Source organism: Cottoperca gobio, chromosome 8, assembly GCF_900634415.1.
Source record: "Cottoperca gobio chromosome 8, fCotGob3.1, whole genome shotgun sequence".
In the NCBI taxonomy this organism is placed as follows: domain Eukaryota; kingdom Metazoa; phylum Chordata; class Actinopteri; order Perciformes; family Bovichtidae; genus Cottoperca; species Cottoperca gobio.
Genome location: NC_041362.1, coordinates 20493997 through 20516813, shown reverse-complemented (window position 1 = coordinate 20516813; position 22817 = coordinate 20493997). Strand labels below are relative to the sequence as shown.

The following is a 22817-nucleotide window of genomic DNA, read 5'->3' as shown; positions in this document are numbered from 1 at the left end:
CAGGAGACGGAGCCCAAGTCAGAGACCGCAGCAGCTCCACTGCTAACTGCTAACTGAAGCTACGCCCATCTCCCCGACAGCTATACACTCAGCGGAACAGCCTCCTGACAGCTGTGAGTCGTTTTCTTGTTTCTGAATTTAATCCAATATAGAACTATAAAACAGACTACGACCATACACAGACCATTGAAATATTATTGATAAGCCCTCAGGGCAGCTGTACTTCTTCTCCCTCTGTACTGAGGCAGACTGCAGCTAAAGTGACTCACTATCACCTCTAGAGGAACAAGTGGTATTACACACTGGAGGGGCCGGGGTTAGTCAGTTAGCAGTTAGCATGCTAACTTCAGTAGCTATCTCCGCAACACAACACAGAGATGTGTTTAACATGACGTCAACACTCTTCATGTGTAAAAGCGAAATAGAGAACCATCATTTCCATGCCGACAAAATATCTTATTCCTTCTTTTCCTTGTATTAACCGTCTCCTCTGAATATATGCAAGAGCAGAAAACTGCACCAAATAACTTGATTTATCTCCTGAGGGGAGACTATAGTTCTGTTGACCATGCACTAGGGATGTCACAAGAACCAATACTTTGGTACCAAGTCGATGCCAGAGGAGTTCAAGTGTCCCGTCGACATGTTGAAATTGTTAGCTTTTAGTAGTTACCATTAAGGGGCATTCAAGCTCTATCCAGTAAAGATGTGTATTGTGCGAAGGTAAATTATGAAGTTATCATGATGTGTTCAAATGTAATCTTGAAAAATTTACTTTTTGGCAAGAAACAAGTTTACAGTTGCTTTAATAATAATAATAATAATAATAATAATAATAATAATAATAATAATAATAATAATCATAGATAATAATAATAATAATAATAATAATAATAGATAATAGATATTAGAGAGGGAATTATGACCTGTTTAACTTCCAAACAGAAAACAGCGTGCAAACGTAATAAAGGAGTGTACTTGGGAATCGTGGAATTTCACTGGTATCTTTATCGACTACTACATTTCTGGTATGGTGAGAAATCAACACATGACAAAGTGCCACTATAGTAATAATCATTACATCAAAGTGATAATATACATATAAAGTGATCAAATACACAGCCCCTGTGTTCCGTCAGAATCAATGGTGGAATAACTATTTAAATCATTTACTTATCTACATTTTTGACTTGAATTAAAGTATCAGCAACAAAATGAACTTTCAGAGGTTTTTATAATTGTTATTATAATAATTATTATCGATGCATTAACAGTACTTTACAGTGTTTATCTTTTACAATGCATCATTTTCTATGAACATTCTAAATATGTTAAGTAACTAAAGCTGCAAAATAATTCTGATGAATTACAAAGTACAACATACATATATAATATAAAAGTACTTAAATGTTTTACTTTTACAGTCCTTAAGTAAATATTAGCCTAACTTTCCATCACTGGCAAAAGCCCACATCCTTAGGACTATTATCATTATCAATAACTATTTGAGTGATTATTTTCTCAATGCTCACTAATGCACAGTTGTATTTAAACAGCATATTGTATTCAAAATATTCATCACACCATTATAAGTGGCGAAAAAAAAGCATCAAATCTTCACCAGATAATGTTTTTTCACATTGGAGTCTCAAATGTATATTATATGTAATAGTCTTCTAGGATGAAATGTCCTCTTTGTGTTTCCACACAGTTTGTGTCCTTGCTGAGCCCTGATGACAGAGGGCTGTTGTTTTAGCCGGCTGAAGCCTCAGAGTCACTTCACCTACACGTTACCATGCACTGCTGCACAGGACGGGATATTTCTTGCAGTGTTTGTGTTGGCCAGTGTGGACAGAATGAGAACAGTGACCCACAGCCCCACAGTCCCGTATGATGTGTGATGACAGCACTCATCAGTACACAAAGATCAAGACAACGCTAAGACAATCCACCGCGTCCTTTTTCACTGACTCTCACAACTGCAACCGCTTCTCTGTCTGCGTTCTCAAACAATTGATGATTTAATGCAAATAGGCCACAGACAGACATGTAGAGCAGCAGCACATTACAACTCAGCCAGCGCAGAAACACTCTTTGCAGTTCAAATTTAAAACACGTTTCAGCCGTTTGTCTGACTTTATTACTATAACTCGTTCTCCGCTGGCATGGTGCAGAGAACATGGCAACATGCCAAGGAGAGAGAGAGAGATGAACATACCGTACCAGAGAGACTCTGAGAGTATGAAGAGAGAGAGAGAGAGAGAAAGAGAGAGAGAGAGATGAACATACCGTACCAGAGAGACTCTGAGAGTATGAAGAGAGAGAGAGAGAGAAAGAGAGAGAGAAAGAGAGAGATGAACATACCGTACCAGAGAGACTCTGAGAGTATGAAGAGAGAGAGAGAGAAAGAGAGAGAGAAAGAGAGAGATGAACATACCGTACCAGAGAGACTCTGAGAGTATGAAGTGATGGAGAGAGAGAGAGAGAGAGAGAGAGAGAAAGAGAGAGATGAACATACCGTACCAGTGAGACCCTGAGAGTATGAAGAGAGGGAGAGAGAGAGAGAGAGAGAGAGAGAGAGAGAGAGATGAACATACCGTACCAGAGAGACTCTGAGAGTATGAAGAGAGGGAGGGAGAGAGAGAGAGAGGAGAGAGAGAGAGAGAGAGAGAGAGAGAGAGAGAGAGAGGAAAGAGAGAGAAAGAAAGAGAGAGATGAACATACCGTACCAGAGAGACCCCTGAGAGTATGAAGAGAGGGAGAGAGAGAGAGAGAGAGAGAGAGAGAGAGAGAGATGAACATACCGTACCAGAGAGACCCTGAGAGTATGAAGAGAGGGAGAGAGAGAGAGAGAGAAGAGAGAGAAGAGAGAGAAGAGAGAGAGAGAGAGAGAGAGATGAACATACTGTACCAGAGAGAGACTCTGAGAGTATGAAGAGAAGGAGAGAAAGAGAAAGTCAGAGCATGAGTGTGGGAGAGCAAAGCGAGGAGGGACCGCCTCGCTCGCTGCCGCCAGACGATTGGTCGCACCCCCCTTGCTCCCTCCGCCCACCGTCCCCTCCTCCCCCTCCTCACTGCCATGAGAGGAGAGGAAGACAAACCATGGTGTGCTTCTCCTCTCTGTGTTAAAGCCCGTGCTACACACACATTTTGAATGCATTTAAAGTTGCAGCACACTTGACATAATGCACAGAAGGGGATATGAGGGACACGGCTGCAGCTCTTGGAGTTATAGAATAGAATCAAATAGAACGACAAATAAATAAACATGAAATATGAGCAAAAAGCGGGAAAGAATGTAACAGCTGCACAGTAAAATATTTACGAGTCAGATTAAGAGGACTAAACTGGAAAGAGAGATTCTCAACAGCATTTCAAATAAAAGAATATACATGAACATGAAGCAGACCAGTTCTTTTTTCTGTTGCTCAAGACATTTAAATGTGAAATGCTCGGTGCACAGATGGTGATGTGAGAGCATGTTACAGTGTGTGCAGTCATGTATGCTCACACACAGTTGGAGAGCATTTTGATAACAGAGAAGATATTAATAAGATACAATGATGATATAAAACCATGCAGATAGCAGCTATGGACAACGGTGGAGATCATCTGGGTGTTATCTTTATATTCTAACACCAGCAGGCATACTGCTTTAGTAGGGATCCCATCAGATTCTAAGTGTCCCGGAGCAACACAGTGAAGGCCAGAGGACACACAGCACCCTGCAGGACAGTCGCTGAGGATAGCAGACACACTAACCAAAGAAGAATGAGGGTCAATACAACTGAGCACACCAGCGAGTGAGCACAGTAGCATGGCAGCGCATTAGTAATGTGCTCACTTTTGCACAACATTCTTTTTTTTGCGTGATTGAATACCCAGTTACATCAGAGTTTAAACTAAGGCTGCAGGCGAGACACCATGTGACACAAACACTGGTTCCATGACAACAGACAGGAAGTAGTTCTGCACTCCGTGTAAGGGCGTTACTTTACCTTCAGAGCACCTGTGCCCTCACTAAAGCTAGGATGAGAGCAGTGATGATGAACTGTGAGCAGAGCTATGAAGCTACTTACTTTTAACAACATTTATAGTTGACTTTCAGAGAACAAACATCTCAACAACAAAAAAGCAGCATCATGACAGTTCTACGTTGAAACCTTTAACCACAAAAATACCTCTCAACTTCATTTCAAGAGTGAAAACACTCAAATAATATATAAGAATGAAAATGTTGTCAACATGAATGTGTGTCCATCAGACGGAGGGAGGACAGAAGGAATGACTCATCTTCGGTTTGTGAAGAACTTTGATGGATTGGGAGGTGGGAGGGGCTTCACAGTAAAATAAGTGTGCATCGAGGGAGCATATAGGGAACAAGAATGAGACGAGAGGGAAAGAGTCTGTTGTCTGCTTAATGACATTCAGTCGTCTTTAGGGACTCAGACACCTTAGATTGACTTTTGATTTATCAAATAAAAAGTGTTATTGTGAGCGTACTGAATGATGAACACATGAGCATTAACACAGCTACATATGCTCCACAGTTTGGAGGAAATCTAATATTCTCTGTGATTGTTATTTATCAAACATGGCATTTGACTGTTTTTAGATATTTGTCATTTGGCTAAAAAAAAAAAAATTCTATTAAATCAGTGAATATAACGAAGAACGAGCATCGGTTACTATTTGTCTCCAAATGCCACACTCAGGCATCACAAGGTGGAGGTGGAGGAGACAAGATGAGCTCTAAAAGTTGTAGCTAGTAAATCTGTGGGAGGGAAGATGCTAATGAGCTAATGAGCAGAGAAAGGGAGACACCGATGGATGGGTGAGGAGGGAGGGAGGGGGAGGTGCACCATACATTTTATACTTCTAAATAATCTCCCATTAATCATGTTCAATAAGTCACAAATTAATTAACTTGGAGTCAATCATATTACACAACAAACGTATTTAAATGCTGTTATGGTGTATTCTGTGTACATAACAGATGTTTTCACACATGTTCTTACAATACTCCCAACCCTTGTGTTTACTTACTAATAATAATGTTGTTATTGTATTATCTTTAATAACAACAATTGCAAACTCAGCAAATGTTTCCTTTAAATATTTGTATTCTAAAAGAAAAGATGTATTAGAAGAAAACATTAAATATGTCATGGTGTATATGTTTTCTGTAAGATCCAATATATTGATCGTGTTGGAGTGATGTTGTGTTGGGTCAGGACTTCCTGTTAGACCTCCAAACCTACAGAATGCACACAGGTAATCCCAGATATAAGCATGTACACCGGTGCAGTCATTATGAATCAGGCCACATGACAACATCACATTTAAAAGGAGCATACATTTTAGAGCATTATTAATAAAAGTGGACGTGTACAAAGAGTCCACAGTAGATCCTTGTTCATGTCAAGTTTCTCTCTTAGTTACATGGAATAGATCTTTTGAAGTATCCCAGTGCGTCCACATACCCAACAACAGGTAGACTAGAAACATGGGCAACAAAACAACGCATGATATTGTTCATGCCCAAGGGGGGGGGGGGGATGTCACAAATTTGCCATATTCATATAGAGCAAATACGCAGATTTTTATTAAAGATAATAACTTTATTAGATGTCAAAGATGAAACTTGCCACAATGCTAAACACTGCTGTAACCAGCACACACACACACACACACACACACACACACACACACACACACACACACACACACACACACACACACACACACACACACACACACACACACACACACACACACACACACACACACACACACACACACACACACACACACTACCAATGAAAATAAAATACCAGATCAGCAGTTATGGTCCAAATGTCGTGGTTGTAGCTATAAACTAAATCTAATTAGACGGGACACAAATGAAAACTCTGAAAATGAAATAAAACTAATCTAAAAATAAAAACACTAATTAGAATAATAACAACAAATAACTTTTGTGTGTTTCATTTACAGTAAAACAATGCAATTATTTTGGCACACTGTAACCAACACTTACATAAATATAAATATGCTAAAAGGTATTTTGATGTGCATTGTTGCGGAATAGGATTAAATAAAAAATTGAAGATACATTTCTAATGGACAGTTTCAAAGATTTGGGTGGATGTTACAGCTGTTACATTCCCCCCACCACACACATCAACTCCATGAAGAATATTACGACTGTCTCTGAAATTTAAAACCCCTCTATCTGTCTCACAGCAGTCATTCTGGATCCATACAGACACACAGAGTACATGTCTACATTATGGAGGGGCAGCCATGGGCGGTGCCCCCTGCAGCCTGTGAGGGCTTCAGCACAAACACTCCCAGAAAAAAAAAGAAGGAATTGAACCCTCGAACTTCCCGTTACAGGACTGCCCCTCCCCCCTCACATAAGGGGTTTGTTCGATCTGAATACCCACCCCTTCCACACAACACACCTCCATTGAGGTTCCATGTCAGAAAAAACTGCACCAGTGCAATTTTATGGCGTTTAAGCACAGATATATCATGATGAGTGTCTTATAAACAAATAAACCCCCCCCCCCCCCGCCATAGCCACACTTTCTGAATTTGATTTAAGGAAAACGATTTAAATGATATTACACAACTTCATTCTTTTATCTTAAAACAAAAAACTGTGTGTTAGCTCTAATTAATGCTCTTTAATGAATGCGCCACCACAGCTGGGATATTCTAAACATTTACTGAATTATTTTGTAATTGTGTGTTCACATCACACACAGCCATAGATACCCTTACTTGTCAGATGCGGCTTTGAGGTCTCGAAAAGCGCTATATAAATTCAATTTATTAGTATTATTATTAGATGTTAGATATCAATATTTAAACGATCATCTGAGGCGCAATTTGGATAATTCGGCTCTCGCTGGATGAACGGCCATTTTAAAATGGGGCCTCCAAAGATGACAGTTAGTCCACTCGCGCTGCATTGGTTTGTATACTGATATACAGCCTGCTGAAAGAGTGGAACACATGTAGGCGGACAGTTGTGCTCCAGCAGGGCGAGCTCCACACAGGGAACAGGCAGCAGCCTGGCCTGCGCACAGTCAGCTTTAGTTACTGCTTCGCCATTTTGCTTTCGATGCCTGGAGTTACTCCTCTGTGCGTGAACGCACCACGTGTTGTGGAGCCACCGAAGGCCCCAGCTCGCCCACAGTGGCTCTTATCTCACAATCACCTTCATCGTTGTGGGCCCTGGAGGTTACCGCAGAAGGTGTGGGCCACAGTCACAAGTCTTTACCGAGCCGCTGAGTTGAGAAGACTTCACAGCCGGCTGCCATGTTGCTTCTAAACATGGCAAGCGACCTGTTCCTGCACTTTGACAACAAGTGACATTCTGCCTCACTGCGTACTGCCATCCATCTGCGGGAAGATCACACTGTCTGCTGGCATTTCTGCGCCACAGCCATGATGCTACATTTCTTCATGGTTTGCTCTCGCGGCGCAGGCGTGCGCACAAAAACAGCTCGAACTCAAATATTTGACCACATTCAGGCAGAACCACATGAATACTGATTCTACAAAATGTTCAGATTTTAGAGCCAACAATAAACCACTAGCATCACATATAGTTCCACTGTCCGTTTTGATCATGTGATACACGCACACGCGTGGCCAAATGGCGGAACACTGAGACATGCTCCCTGCTCACCTCGTATCTGTGCCAAAGGTTACAGGCGTGAATGATGGGCTGCAGGCGAATTCCATAATACTGTTTAAAGCAGGTCAAGTCTGGCTCTTAGCACAGAGCAGCTGATCTACAATGGACCTCCGTTTATTCTTGTTAAGCTACAGGTTTATTCGTACATTCGAATGCTTTGGAACCATAAATACAAAGATAAATCAAATGGCTTTTTTACTGTGCAAATATAACACAACTGTCATATTTGAATTGCACTGCTGGCTACAAAAACAAAAGAGCTCTAAATATTATTAAACGATATTACAATAAGAATAAATAAAATCTCAAAATGCACAGCTGTGTTTTTACAAGAAATGAATGAGAATCTACAGCACTAAATATATAACGTTTGCAAAACAATTAGGACTCAGTTTAATCACATCAACTCCAACGTTTACATTTTGTCTAGAGATATTTTACCAGGTCAAAAAAATTAATAACGTCATTTTCAGAGTGCATTTCACGCGAATCAGTCATAACGAAGCGTATCAGCTTTTTAAAAATGATGAGATGTAATCCAAATATTCACATGCACCCAGGGAAATATGTTGTCAAAAAAAGGCTTACAGGAAATAATGTGTGCACACAATGAATGGTGTTTTAAAAAGCCTGTGGACAGAACCATGACACTACACACTATCATGTAGACAATATTTCCCTGAGAAATAACGTGCAACTGGGCCTGCAGCCTGCTTATAGCTTTATGTGATGACTTTACAAAGAATATTATATGTGGGTCTACATATGGCTCAACCAACAGCTGTATTTTCCGATGAAGACAAACCCCCAACTACCCTACACAGTACGAGAGCTGTCAGTTCACTTTCACAGCAATGGCCGACAAAGTTGAGGCTCCACAGTCACATCAGCACCAAAAACACCAAGCAAACAGCTCCTACCGCCGAACACAGCCGTGAACACAAAGACATGAACACAGAGGCTACACAGGCCTTTCAATACAACGAGACACATGGCGAGGGTTCAAAGTAGCACTTAATGCAAATTGACCAGTGAAGTCGTTAGAGTTGTGACTCGGAAAGAAAGGCGAGGTGATGCAACACATGACGGCTCTTATAGGGAGAGGGTAGTACCTTAGCTTCTTGGGGACGGAGTGCTCCACCTCAATACGTTTCCCCTGAAGTTCCACTTTACCTGGGGGGAATACAAAGACAAAGTTAAAAACACACTGTGGCTACATGCTAACTGTTTACTAGCTAGTGCAGGCCTATAGGGGGACGTGCTCTAACAGTTTTAGGGGTCATATGTGAAATGGAGGAGCCTAACAGCTAACTTCGTTAAACCTTAAGAACTAAAAAAGAAACAACAACAAGCTAAGTGGAGGGCGAGGGGTCCGAAGGACCCGAACTACAAAGTCCTGTCACTTGTGTCCCATAATGAGCTGCTTAGAGCCCCACAGATGCACTATGACAACCATGCGAACATGAACTCTCCTCTCTTTGATTTAAAGTCCAGCAGGCTGTATGGACGTGCTGTCTCCTGAGGTTTCAGGAAGATGAAGAAGCACGGGGAGCTGACATGGCGACCTTGCCCCCTCACGTTACATTTGTAAGAGATCATGAGAAATACAAAGCACAGACCCCACGGGCTGTATCAAGCTTTAACCATCACTGTGCCACTCATTGATCATGGGGGGGGTGAAGTCTAGTTTGGTCAGTAGCCTACAAGATATATATAAGATATGATATATATATATATATATATTTTCTATCTTTGTCACAGTGGAGAGCCGGCTTAAAGGGGAAGGGGAGCAACGAGGCTCCCAGTAGCAAGCCTCACACAGAGTATCAGTCCAACACACCCACATACCCGAGCCTGAAACACCCAGGCCATAGTCCCCTCAGGATTATATCATATATATCATTTCATTCGTTAAATATAAATATTGGCCTCGGGCTGAGGCTGGACGGTGTAGCTTTACGTTGACACTAGTGTGTCCCTCCCCCCTGCAAAAGTTGAACGGCTCCTCTGGGCGTATAGTTCTCCACACGCCATTAAACTAGCATCAATAAAACAATTGTGCGAATTTATTTTCAGCATCGGCGGTGGAAGGATAGTGAGACTGGGGCGCACAGCCGAAGGTGTCCGGGTATGCAGTACATCGGGTCTACCGCTCCCTTTACAATGAATGAAAGTAGAGGTGGAGGGGTCTTTGGCGGGCAGAGTCCACCGTAACTCACCAGAAAACGTCTCGATAGCCTTCATGGCCCACTGATCGTCCGGACAGTCCACAAACGCGTAGCCGGTTTTCATTAGGAACTGTCCGGAGTACGGGATCTTGTGTTCATCAAACGTTTTCCCCAAATCCTCGGCAGTCACGCTGTCGCCTAGATTCCCAATGTACAGCTTGTGCATGGTGGAAATTGTTGTTCCAAGTCCAAAAACGATTAATAAAAAAACAAGGCCCAGAATAACTCAAAATAAAAGCCAGCAAAAAAGTTTCTGTCCTGAATTTGGTAATAACGCAACAAGATATTGCCACACTTGCCACACTAACTGAAAGTAGAACAGTAGAGGGCAATAATATCTAAAAAGAAAAATGTCTGGAAAAAAATAGCAAACGAAACGCGTGTTATTTATCCGCAGAAAACTAAAATAAAAATGTTTTGAAAAGTGTAAAAACAGGTAAATCCCAGTAGAGTAAGAGTTGCAGCCGGCCCGGCAGACGGATAAAGCGGCAGCAGCCTATAGCCTCTGTCTGTCTGTGTGTCTGTCTGTCGCACAGGGAGGACTGGGTGTACTGGTGGATTGGTGATGGGTCTGTGGTAGAAGAGTGAGGAGAACTATGGCGGGATCAGCTCTGGAAAATGTTCTCTCTCGCTCGCTCTCTCTCTCTCTCTCTCTCTCTCTCTCTCTCTCTCTCTCTCTCGCTCACACACACACACACACATACACATACACCCTCTGTCTCTCTCCAGTTCTCAGCCTCCCCTCTTTCAGCGACACGCCTGCTGCCGGCGGAGGGTGACGCCGCCCTCTCCGACTCCGATTCACGCTTTTTCCTTTTTTTTGTTTGCAAAGAGGAAACCACGTGGTCTGCTTAGAGTAGGTTAGGCTGGGGAGGGGGCATCCCCTTCTCATAGGGTATTCACCATCTGAGCGCGTGTGTAGATGTGCGCGCGCCTGGGCACACAAGCCGAGAACCCTAATTCCGCGCCGTGCGCGCTCCATTCTGTACTGTACTGTGCACGTTGTGTGCTGCACCGGGGCTTTAATGCAACACGACGGCCACACATGCGCTTCTGCCCGTGCGGCAAAGTTTCGGCAGAGGCAGGCCACGGTAATGGAAGATAAAGATGTTGGATTGCATGGACTCACTTTGCCCTGCACCCCCTCTTAACTAGGAAACATTTACATTACATTTAAATAACAAGCCCCCCCCTGAATGTGATGCGTGCAGAAGAAGTTAGTCATCATGATGTTACATAAATGTACATAAACCTATGGTGAACTTCGGGCTGTGTGGGACAGGGAACAAAAGGGCCAGGGCCCCATTTTGCCTCAGGTGCCAAAGGCTCTGCAAAAGCCCCATCAACCGACACCATGTATCAGATATGGCGACTGCAGCCCGGCGGGTTGTGGAGACACTTTTTAGCACAGAGTATGGTTGTATTTGCTCAGTGAGGCCAAGGCTCCAGCATGCGATGCTCACAGCTGCAGCAGTGAGGGTGTACCACCCGAACACAAAATGGCACGTTAACTGCAGTTTATCATATTTCTGCGTGGGGCGCAGAGGAAATGACGGTATGGCGCAGTTTCTGGGCTACAGCAGCACGCGCCCCTCTGTGTGGATGGAGGATTTTCAAAATGGAGGCAGTAACTGATGCATACACCTACAGCCCCCCATACACACGCGCACACATAGTTTGTCTCACTTTGGCGCTCTGTGCGTCCAGAGTTAGCCTATCTACAGTATCTGTAAGGCCTACATCATGTTCTCATGTTCCCTCTGTGTGACACGTCATTCACACTTTGTAGCCTAACTGTCCAAGCCCGCAGCCAACGTGGCCCCACCCCTCACAAAACCTTTGCCTCATCATCAATGACATTAAAAACTAGGAAATGTTATTATAAAATCATAATTAATTGTTCATCTCCCTACTGGAGGAAATCACCAAAGTGTCCATATTTGATTCTGAATGCATGCCTGAAAGCATATGAATATGTTTGGGAATAAGATAAAAATCAGCAAATGGAGTAACATTTTTACCATACCATATGTTAATTCTAGATTAATCTAATTTCCATATCCAACATTAAAACCATAGGCATGACATTACTTAATCACATTGATAGCCATATTGGATGCACCAGCCTGCAGTGCAGTAATACTGTCATTATGGTTCAATAAAGCTTCCCCACCCGCCAATGACCAAATACTCACACTTCTCTGATGGTCATCACACTGATTCCATGTGCTTTCCAGTGATAAATGATATGAATGTTAAATATAAGAGTAAATATTCCAGAATGAGCTGAAGTGAATGCAGCGGTCCTTACGTCATAGTCTGAGAACATTGACACTTTTATTAAATTCAGGGTCTGAGGAACAAACTCAGATGCTGTTGGAGACCAGAACATTATTTATCAGGAGCAGCAAGAATTGAGGAAGTCTTATAGTATAAGTCATAGGGGAGTTTATGGCACTAGTTTTTTAATCCATATATGTCAGGAAAATATGTTTCCCATGCAGGCAAGTGGAGAATGACACGTGTTGTTTGTTACGTGTGGAGGTTGTGAGGGGCTGCTGCTTTCTGACCACAGGGATACCAAACAAATCACTTCCTGGTGAAGGCTTTTACAGGCTGGTCTGTCCTGGTGAGAGAGTCACTGTAAGAGTCAACAACATGTTCTGAATCTAAAGTGCAGCAGCTTTTACAGTTGTATGGCTTGATGACTAAATTAATTACAGCTAATGTAAAGTTTTTCCTTTGTGGCGTCATTAACATGTGTACTGGCTGAGTATGACTGAGTAACGTCCACAAGCTGACCTGTAATATTTGCACATACAAAGTGTTGGAGGGAGTATTCCCATCTTCTACTGAAGTCAAAGTTGCAATACTGCAATATAAAAACACTTTATTACATGAAGCATCCTGCTAAGTAGCACTTTAATGCTGTAGCTAGTTGAGGTTGAGATAAATTTTTTCCAAGTCCAAGGTGAAGTGTTAAAAAGCTGGAACCATCAAATGTTTGTGAATAATCACTTTTCATATTCGCTAATCGACTGATCCCTGCAGCTCTAAAATGTTAAACCATCTTATTTACTTTTGGCTAAATTAATCTGTAACAGTGCATCATATCTGTCTTTAATTTAAACAATCTAGAAAGTAAGTTATCAAATAAATGTAGTGCAGTAAAAAGTTCAAGATTTCCCGCTGAGATGTAGAAGAGTAGAAGTATAAAGTAGCAGAAAATGGAAATACCCAAGTAAAGTGCAAATACCTCAAAACTGTACTTAAGTACAGAACTTGAGTGAATGTAATTAGTTACTTTCCACCACATGCATTCTACCTCTACACGGCTTAGAGGAAGACAAATAAGGAAAAATACTTTTTTGTACTCATGCACTTCCTGTGTGTGAGTGTGTGTGTGTGTGTGTGTGTGTGTGTGTGTGTGTGTGTGTGTGTGTGTGTGTGTGTGTTTTGGGGGAGGGGTGGATAGGTCAAAGGCTGTGTAGAAACAGGGTGAATTGGGCGGGAATGCAGAAGGAGGAGACACTGCCTCAGAAAATGCAAATGAGTTTATGTTGATCTTTATCTTCTTTTGTCCTCCTCCTGACATTATTGTAGGAATATAGCACTTCAGATGACTTTGTCTCTTTGAAATGGTGCACGCAAAGGTAATAAAGCTTCCTCTGACTGTACACACCTTTACCTTTCTGTGGCACTGCAAACCACCAGAAGTTGTCTCCTCACACATCATACTGACCTGGCAGACAGAAGAACAGTGTCAGTATGTACTGCCAATCATTTCTCACAGAGCTGAGGCATCATGTATGTGAAACACTCAGAGAGCACTTCCATCATATAAAGGTTTTTTGTCTTCAGCACGGGAAGCCACATACAGGAAGTCAGAAAGGATTAGAGACTACCTAACACACTGAATATTTCTCAAAGTCAAGGATGCTTCCTTGGTAGGTCGGGTCCTTCCAAGCATATATATATATATATATATATATATATATATATATATATATATATATATATATATATATATATATATATATATATATATATATATATATATACATATATATATATTATTTTTTAACTTTATTTAGAACAATTCAGTACATTATCATTTCTAGCATGAATATTGATTTTGTATTTCTTAAAGCAATTTAAACAGATTCAAAACAGCAAGGCTGTATTGCTAATAAATTATGTAATAATTGTCCAAATTCCTGTTGATTTTAAATTATTAATAAAGTACAAAACATTCTAATTTGTGCCTTTTTGCGTCAACTTATGGTGAAAATATATTGATTTATGTAACATTTATGTGAAGGACAAAACAGAATTCAGGCACCAGATGATAATTCATAATATAAATATATAATAGGATATAATGCAGTATTTTCTAATATTTATCCCTGCTGAGTCAACACACGTGTAGACATGATTTACTTTTCTCTCTTTTGTCTTTTGTTTCGGGAAGTAACGTTTTTTATATGTGCACGTGGCATTTATTCACTTCAATGATATGTACATCATTTATAAACCATTATTGTTTCATGTTAAAAACTTCCTGCACAAAACATATCCCACGTGTTAAATTAATATTATGAAAATAAAGTTGTTGTATTACAAGATAAATGTACATGCCTGCTATGGCAGTATTCCCCTCACACTGTCTGATGATGCGGCCCTGGGTGTCCTCCTTCCCCTGCTTGTGTAACTTCTCTGCCTTCCTGCAGAAACAAAGAGCCTGCGAGGAACACTTATAAGTCACTTACAGACGGAACAAAACATCAGATGTATTTTGCAGAGCTGAGTTCACCAATGGCGCAGACCTTAAACAAGTAATGTTGTCTCTGTATTTATGTTCCACAACTGCATGTTTAGATCATCTGAATCATTCCTTTGAAGAAGTGTGATGTGGATCAAACACAGTTTCTTTTCTGCACCCAGACTCCAGACAAAGCAGCCATGTGTCCAGTGAGTACATTTTTTCAAGTTCTGTACTTAAGTACAATTTTGAGGTACTTGTACAGTATATCTCAAAAGTGAGTACACCCTTTAGATTTTTGCAAATATTCTGTTATATCCTTTCAGGGGATAACATTATCCTACTGAAACTTTGATATAACTTAAAGTAGTCAGTGTGCTGCTTGAATAACAGTATAGATTTATTGTCCTTTGAAAATTACTCAGTACACAGCTGTTAATGTCTAAACAGCTGGCAACAAAAGTGAGTACACCCCATAGTGAACATGTCCTAATTGTGCCCAATGATGTTGTTTTCCCGCCCTGGTGTCATGTGACTCGTTAGTGTTACAAGGATTCAGGTGTAAATGATAAGCAGGGCTGTTAAATTTGGTGTTTTGGGCACAATTCTCTCTGAATGCTGGACAACATGGCACCTCATGGCAAGGAACTCTCTGAGCGGCTGAAAAAAAGGATTATTGCGCTTCACAAAGATGGCCTTGGCTATAAGAAGATTGCCAACACCATGAAAATGAGTTGCAGCACAGTGGCTAAGATCATACAGCGGTTTTCCAGGACAGGTTCCACTCGGAACAGGCCTCGCCAGGGTCGACCAAAGAAGTTGAGTCCACGTGCTCAGCGTCATATCCAGAGGTTGGTTTCCAAAAATAGACGTGCGAGTGCTTCCAGCATTGCTGCAGAGGTTGCAGAAGTGGGATGTCAGCCTGTCAGTGCCCAGACCATACGCCGCACACTGCATCAAATCGGTTTGTATGGCCGTCGCCCCAGACAGAAGCCCCTTCTGAAACCGATGCATAAGAAAGCCCGCAAACAGTTTGCTGAAGACAATGAATCCAAGAACATGAGTTACTGGAACCATGTCCTGTGGTCTGATGAGACCAAAATAAACCTGTTTGGGTCAGATGGTGTCCGGCGTGTGTGGCGGCACCCTGGTGAGGAGTACCAAGACAAATGTGTTTTGCCTACAGTCAAGCATGGTGGTGGCAGCATCATGGTCTGGGGCTGCATGAGTGCTGCCGGCACTGGGGAGCTGCATTTCATTGAGGGACACATGAATTCCAATATATACTGTGACATCCTGCAGCAGAGCATGATCCCCTCTCTTCGGAAACTGGGCCGTAGGGCAGTTTTCCAACATGATAATGACCCTAAACACACCTCCAAGATGACAACGGCCTTGCTGAAGAAGCTGAAGGTTAAGGTGATGGACTGGCCAAGTATGTCTCCAGACCTAAACCCAATTGAGCACATGTGGGGCATCCTCAAGAGGAAGGTGGAGGAGTGCAAGGTGTCCAACATCCGTGCGCTCCGTGATGTCGTCGTGGAGGAGTGGAAGAAGATTCCAGAAGCAACCTGTGCAGCTCTGGTGAATTCCATGCCCAGGAGGGTTAAAACAGTGCTAGATAACAATGGTGGTCACACAAAATATTGACACTTTGGGCACAATTTAGACATGTTCACTATGGGGTGTACTCACTTTTGTTGCCAGCTGTTTAGACATTAACAGCTGTGTACTGAGTAATTTTCAAAGGACAATAAATCTATACTGTTATTCAAGCAGCACACTGACTACTTTAAGTTATATCAAAGTTTCAGTAGGATAATGTTATCCCCTGAAAGGATATAACAGAATATTTGCAAAAATCTAAAGGGTGTACTCACTTTTGAGATATACTGTACTTTACTTGAGTATTTCCATTTCCTGCTACTTTATACTTCTACTCTAAACTTACTTCATGTAGCTGACGCTTTTGTTCACTACGATTCTGAGGTAAATATTGTACTTTTTACTCCACTACATTTATCTGATCATTTAAGTTACAGTTACAATAACAATAACCCTAACCCAAAATATAATCAACAAATAATTGATCATGTATTATTATAGTTTAAGATACATTGTATTGATTAATTCACAAATTACTCAGTTTATATATAACATTAGTTTAAAACAAGCTCCTCTACCAGCTGCAACGTTAAAGGGATGAACACATTAATGCATCAATGATTATGATTCAATAATGTAACATAGGCTATATTATTCTTAAATGGGCCACTGTGCAGGATGAGTGCTTTTACTGTTGTAAGTATATTTTAATGATAATACTTACTTTTGAATGCCTGACTTTTACTTGTAACAGATTATTTCTACACCTTGGTATCACTACTTTTAATAAAAGATCTGAGTACTTCTCCTGCTCAGGTCCTCCTCTCTCATCCTCAGGTCCTCCTCTCTTCTCCTCCTCTCTTCTCCTCCTCTCTCTTCCTCCTCTCTCCTCTTCTCTTCTCTTCCTCTCTCCTCCTCAGGTCCTCCTCTCTTCTCCTCAAGTCCTCCTCTCTTCTCTTCTCTTCTCATCTCCTCCTCTCTTCTCATCAGGTCCTCTTCTCTTCTCCTCCTCTCTCTCCTCCTCAGGTCCTCCTCTCTCCTCCTCTCTCCTCCTCCTCTCTCCTCCTCAGGTCTTCCTCTCTCCTCCTCCTCCTCCTCCTCCTCCTCCTCCTCCTCTCTTCTCCTCAGGTCCTCCTCTCTCCTCCTCAGGTCCTCCTCTCTTCTCCTCAGGTCCTTCTCTCTCCTCCTCAGGTCCTCCTCTCTCCTCCTCTCTTCTCAGGTCCTCCTCTCTCCTCCTCCTCTCTCCTCCTCAGGTCCCCCTCTCTCCTCCTCAGGTCCTCCTCTCTCCTCCTCAGGTCCTCCTCTCTCCTCCTCTCTTCTCAGGTTCTCCTCTCTCCTCCTCCTCTCTTCTCAGGTTCTCCTCTCTCCTCCTCCTCTCTCCTCCTCCTCTCTCCTCCTCCTCTCTTCTCCTCACATGCCAGAGACAACAGGTTCACTGCATGTATTCAATTGTTAGCTTTAAGAAAAACAGTGTACAACATGACGCTAACAGTCTGAGCCGAAAATGTGTAGATTATTAATTCTTTAATGTGTGTGTGTGTGTGTGTGTGTGTGTGTGTGTGTGTGTGTGTGTGTGTGTGTGTGTGTATGTGTGTGTGCGCGTGCGTATGTGTGTGTGTGTGGGTGTGCGTGTGCGTGTGCGTGTGCGTGTGCGTGTGCGTGTGTGTGTGTGTGTGTGTGTGTGTGTGTGATATGGAGACATAGGGAATATCATAGGGGACTCAAAACAAGTCCAAAAGAAATAGCAAAATTGAAATACTTGTGAGAACTATCCCAATATGTCAAATATTATTTGTATCCAAATTATTTCAAGTTTATTTCAACATTTATATAAATTAATATAATATTAATATATTACCATTATATCACCATGCAGACAGACTCTAAATAAAAATATATAAAGTACAGTTTAAGAATGAACTTCACGGTAGACTTTAATAACCTGAAACACAAACTTTGAAATTGATGGCAGCATGTTCAAATGAACCACTCATTGCTTTATTCTTTAAGTTTAAATGATGTCAGAACATGAAATGATTGCAGGAATGTGTATTTATGAGATTATTAATGGAACTCCATGCATTTAGTCTGCATGCAAAACATTATGTATTAAATAAATTAAAAATAAATTAAATAAGTATGATTTGTTTCTGCTGTTGCAGTTATTTACAAGTGTTGTACAACCTATATATATATATATATATATATATATATACATATACATACAGGAATGTAAACCACAAAAGATTACTTAAAAACACAACTTAGTGAACTATTTGCCTTCACTCTTCACATATGTTGTTCATTGTTACAGTCTAAATGTGAACTGGCTCAGTAGGAATTTACTCTTTGTTTTTCCAAAGCTCTGTCGTGTAGAATATTCCTGAGACGAACTGGACAGGGTTTTTATATCGTAATACTTTAGAGAATACGGGAAACATTTGACATTTCAAGTAGATATTCAACTTGGTGGGACGAGCTTTAAACCCTTTTAAATCACATCTCACTGTCAACTCAAATACTAAATGAAATACTCTATTACATGCAGGCTACATCACAGAAACAGGAAGTGCTTCAGTCCACAGATATAAATTAATGTGTCTTCACTTATCATGTAATTGTGTGCTGCATTTATATGCTTATGAAATGTGTTTAGAAAGGCCAACATGGAGGATCGACATGTGTTTAAATATACTTCTTGAAACCAGAAGTATTCTGACCTTTTACTGAAGTAAAAGTAATAATATGCCAGTCTGAAAATGTTTGTGAAGTAAAAGTACAGAAGTATTATCAGAAAAATGTACTAAGGGCATCAAAAGTGAAAGTAGTGCACCATTACCTACTCATTAATATGTAAATAGTATTTTATTAATGGAGTGGGTCTAAGTGGAGCAGATAATCATGATTTTATTTACTGCTAGCTGAAGTGATTAACAATGTATCATATTTGTAAAAATCATCATATATTTTAATCTGCAAAGTAACTAACCAATACAGTGAGTGATAATTACAATGTTTCTCTGTGAACTATATACTATATACTGAACGCAGTACCACTGGTGGAATGTAATGAACTACGTGTACTCAAGTACTGTACTTAAGTACGATTTTGAGGTACTTGTACTTTAGTTAAGTATTTCCATTTTGTGCTACTTTATGCTTTTACTCCACTACATTTTTTAAGGCAATATTGTACTTTTTACTCTACTACATTTATCTGACAGCTTTAGTTACTAGTTACTTTACAGATTCAGATTATTAGCTGATACAAAATATAAAAAACTAATAAATAAACTGTGATATATTATCATAGATTAAGATATACAGCAGCAGTATATATATATACATATATATATATAGTCATTACAATTAGCGCCACATTTACCTGATGTGAGGAACACATTAATGCATCAATAATCATAATCCAGTAGTTTAATGTATATGATTCAGAAATGGGCTATTACGCACAATAGGTACATTAAGTATATTTTGATGCCAACAGAGTATTTATATAATTTAGTCTTTCTACTTTTAACTAAGTAAAAAGTACTTATTCCACCACTGTGCAGTACAAGCATAAAGTACCACACAATCTTCTGTGATGAACACTTCTCACACATCTCCCTCCTCAGTTGCTCTCCCTGAGGTTTTTTCCATTTTCCCCCTTTAATTGTGGAGTTTCTTTTAGGAAGTTTTTCCTTGTGCGATGCGAGGGTCTAAGGACAGAGGGTGTCGTAACCTGTACAGTCTGTAAAGCCCACTGAGACAAATGTATCATTTGTGATATTGGGCTATATAAATACATTTGATTTGATTTGATTTGATCTTCATCAGAAACACTTTCACACTCGTTTCTTTAGTTACTACAAACTTTTTTTAAATACATCTGTTGCTCTAAATGATGTGAAATATTTCACTTGTAGAACACAGTTCAGGGCAGAGGAGGTTTCATGTTTCTTCAGTAGAGCCAACTTTCACAGCACAGTGTTACAAATAACCACCATCAGGTACAACTGTGTAGCCACAATTAGCTCATGTGGACAACATCAGAACTAATTGATTAATTAATTAATTAATTAATAATTAATAAAGCCAAATTAATTCAAGAGTAAATATGACTTTTCCCAGTAATGACATTTAATTAAGTGTTGTCGCTGGAGAAACTTTAAATGAAAAATAAAAGTTGTTGTAACGAGAAGTGACCACGTGAGAGTGTTTCTATTCCTTATGTTTCTCCGCTCGTGCACCACTCACACTGTATGATTTCATTACGGACGCTCAGGATTGGATGAACATATGAAAAATTATGTCAGGGACTTTTACCGAACACGAGCTAGATCAAGATAATAGTCCAACACCAGTCATGGCGGACGGCGAGAGGCTTGATGCTCTCACACAAAATGGAGAGGGGGGGTGAGGTGGGGGCAGGGGAAAATGTCCACTTTACATGACACTTCAATAAATACCTGAATAATCTGAAAATGGAAAATAACAAGAGATTGAGAACGATTTCATTAACGAGATGAAGTTTCTTCTTGTAAAATTTGTTTGAAAACGTTCAGTTTATAAAGAATGGATGAGCAGCGGTATATAACATCAATTTCAAAAAAGAAAACAGAAACAGGTGTTCTCCTTAAAGCTAAGATCAAACAGTCAACGCTCTACTTGTAAATACTTTTTATACTAATAGGCTACTACTACTACTACTACTACTACTACTACTACTACTACTACTACTACAGGCTGTAGTAGTAAAACTAAAATGATCATTAGTTAGCTGTAGTCTACAGCTAACTAATGATCATTTTAGTTTTCAGAAATACTTGGAGTCAATTTATCTTTTATTAATTCACTCATTGTTTAAATCTTGCTTGTGTGGCTGATGCCTAAAATGACAGTTAAAGACTGTAGAGTAAATAGGCCTACAGCCGACAGTAAATGCTCCGTGTCTCCTCCAGTTCGGACTACTACCGCCACCAACCGGCCGAGACGGGTCACTACACCCAGGGCGGGCCTGGGGAGGCGGTCCGCTACACCCAGGGCGGGCCTGGGGAGGCGGTCTGCTACACCCGGGGCGGGCCTGGGGAGGCCGGGGCCTTCAGCATGGAGGCCTGCTCGGAATTATTCATACTAAAACTTTCAGTTTGAAACAAAAGTCTTCAGAAATCATGTTTATTTATGTATTTCTAATTGTTAAATCTGTCTATGCCAGAACTTGATTTAACCTTAATTTATCATCCTCGGCCCTCATGTCTCTCTTCGTTATTATCTACATTATATTATCAACATTACCAAAACACACATTTTCGGCCAGAAATAATTTGTTCCTACAAACTTCAATCGATTTAATTCGCGGGGAGGAAAGCCTGTCAAAAAAACCTTTCGGCATCCACCGACACAGCTGTTGCTAATTAACGCACGCACTCAATGTAAAGGCCTATATATTATTGGCCGTCTCTAATGACTGCTGCATGCGGGTTAGTGCCGTGTTAGCGAGCGAGGCGCCGGTGTAGAAGCACCGGGGCCGGGCGGGGCTGCAGAGGCCCTGAAAGGAGCCCGGCCATCGAAAAAGTTAAATGATTATTTATCAATAACCAGCGTCGATACAGAGCAGACGCCGCGTGCACCGACACGCGGATATTAATTCACCGTAATCCGCACCAGAGTATCGCGCGGCGGAATACTTCAGAGCCTTTAATCGGCCCGAAAAGGGCGCGCGGGTCGGTCCATTTATTCCTTTGAGAGTTCAATTAATGCGCGTTCCCGCCACGTGCGCGCTACTTGATGGAATAGTTTGAATTCGTAGAGTTGAATGGACGACACAGAGGGTAAAAATCAGTCATTTAATTTATTAATAATTTGATATGGTAATAATAATTATCAACGGCATTGAACACTTAAATCCAGTCCTATAGTCTACTGAAGTTTTAAAACTAAAATAACTTGTGTGCTCTCCAGGTGGGCTGTCAGTCACATCGGGTGAGTTGTGAAATCACATAAACACGACCTGCACTATCACTTCATGTACCACCGAGGGTTAAAGTGGGTATTCTTTGGTATTTTAATGTTTAACGAATCAAGTTGAAATAATCTTTACACTAGATCAAAGCACTGTCTGAAGTCAAAATGAAAGAGTGCCATCACCTCATCATGTGATCCGTGATGTTGAATGTGGAGGGTTCCTCATCCTGACAGAACACAACTCTAGAAAATCTTTAACGTTTGTCCTTCAGTTTGTCTTTGTTTAAATCTATGGAACTGATTACTAACCTGCACGAGGTGAATACTTTCTAAAGATCCGTCTTCACTTTGTTAAAAAACAAACAAACTATAGAGTAGCCTATGTTTTGTGTTTAAAATGTAGTATTACTGAGTTTGTTTTTAAAAAGGCACATCTAAGGACGGGCTTTACAAATTATCTTAGGTTATAAATACTGTGGTGTATAGCATTGGTTTACCTGTCCCTATACAAATAAATATATTTCTTTATACAACAGTATACACAGCTGTG

General features: G+C 40.7%; 1 protein-coding gene across 2 annotated transcripts in view; it reads right to left on the bottom strand.

Moving 5' to 3' along the window:
* Positions 1 to 10105, bottom strand: part of igf2bp1 (insulin-like growth factor 2 mRNA binding protein 1) — a 45095-nt gene extending 34990 nt beyond the window's left edge. For both annotated transcript variants that reach the window (XM_029437832.1, XM_029437833.1), the window contains exons 1-2: positions 9931 to 10105; positions 8824 to 8884 (exon numbers count right to left, since the gene is read on the bottom strand). In XM_029437832.1, coding sequence (XP_029293692.1) covers positions 8824 to 8884; positions 9931 to 10105 — 236 coding nt within the window. The remainder of the gene's footprint in view (positions 1 to 8823; positions 8885 to 9930) is intronic.
* Positions 10106 to 22817: the final 12712 nt, after the last annotated feature.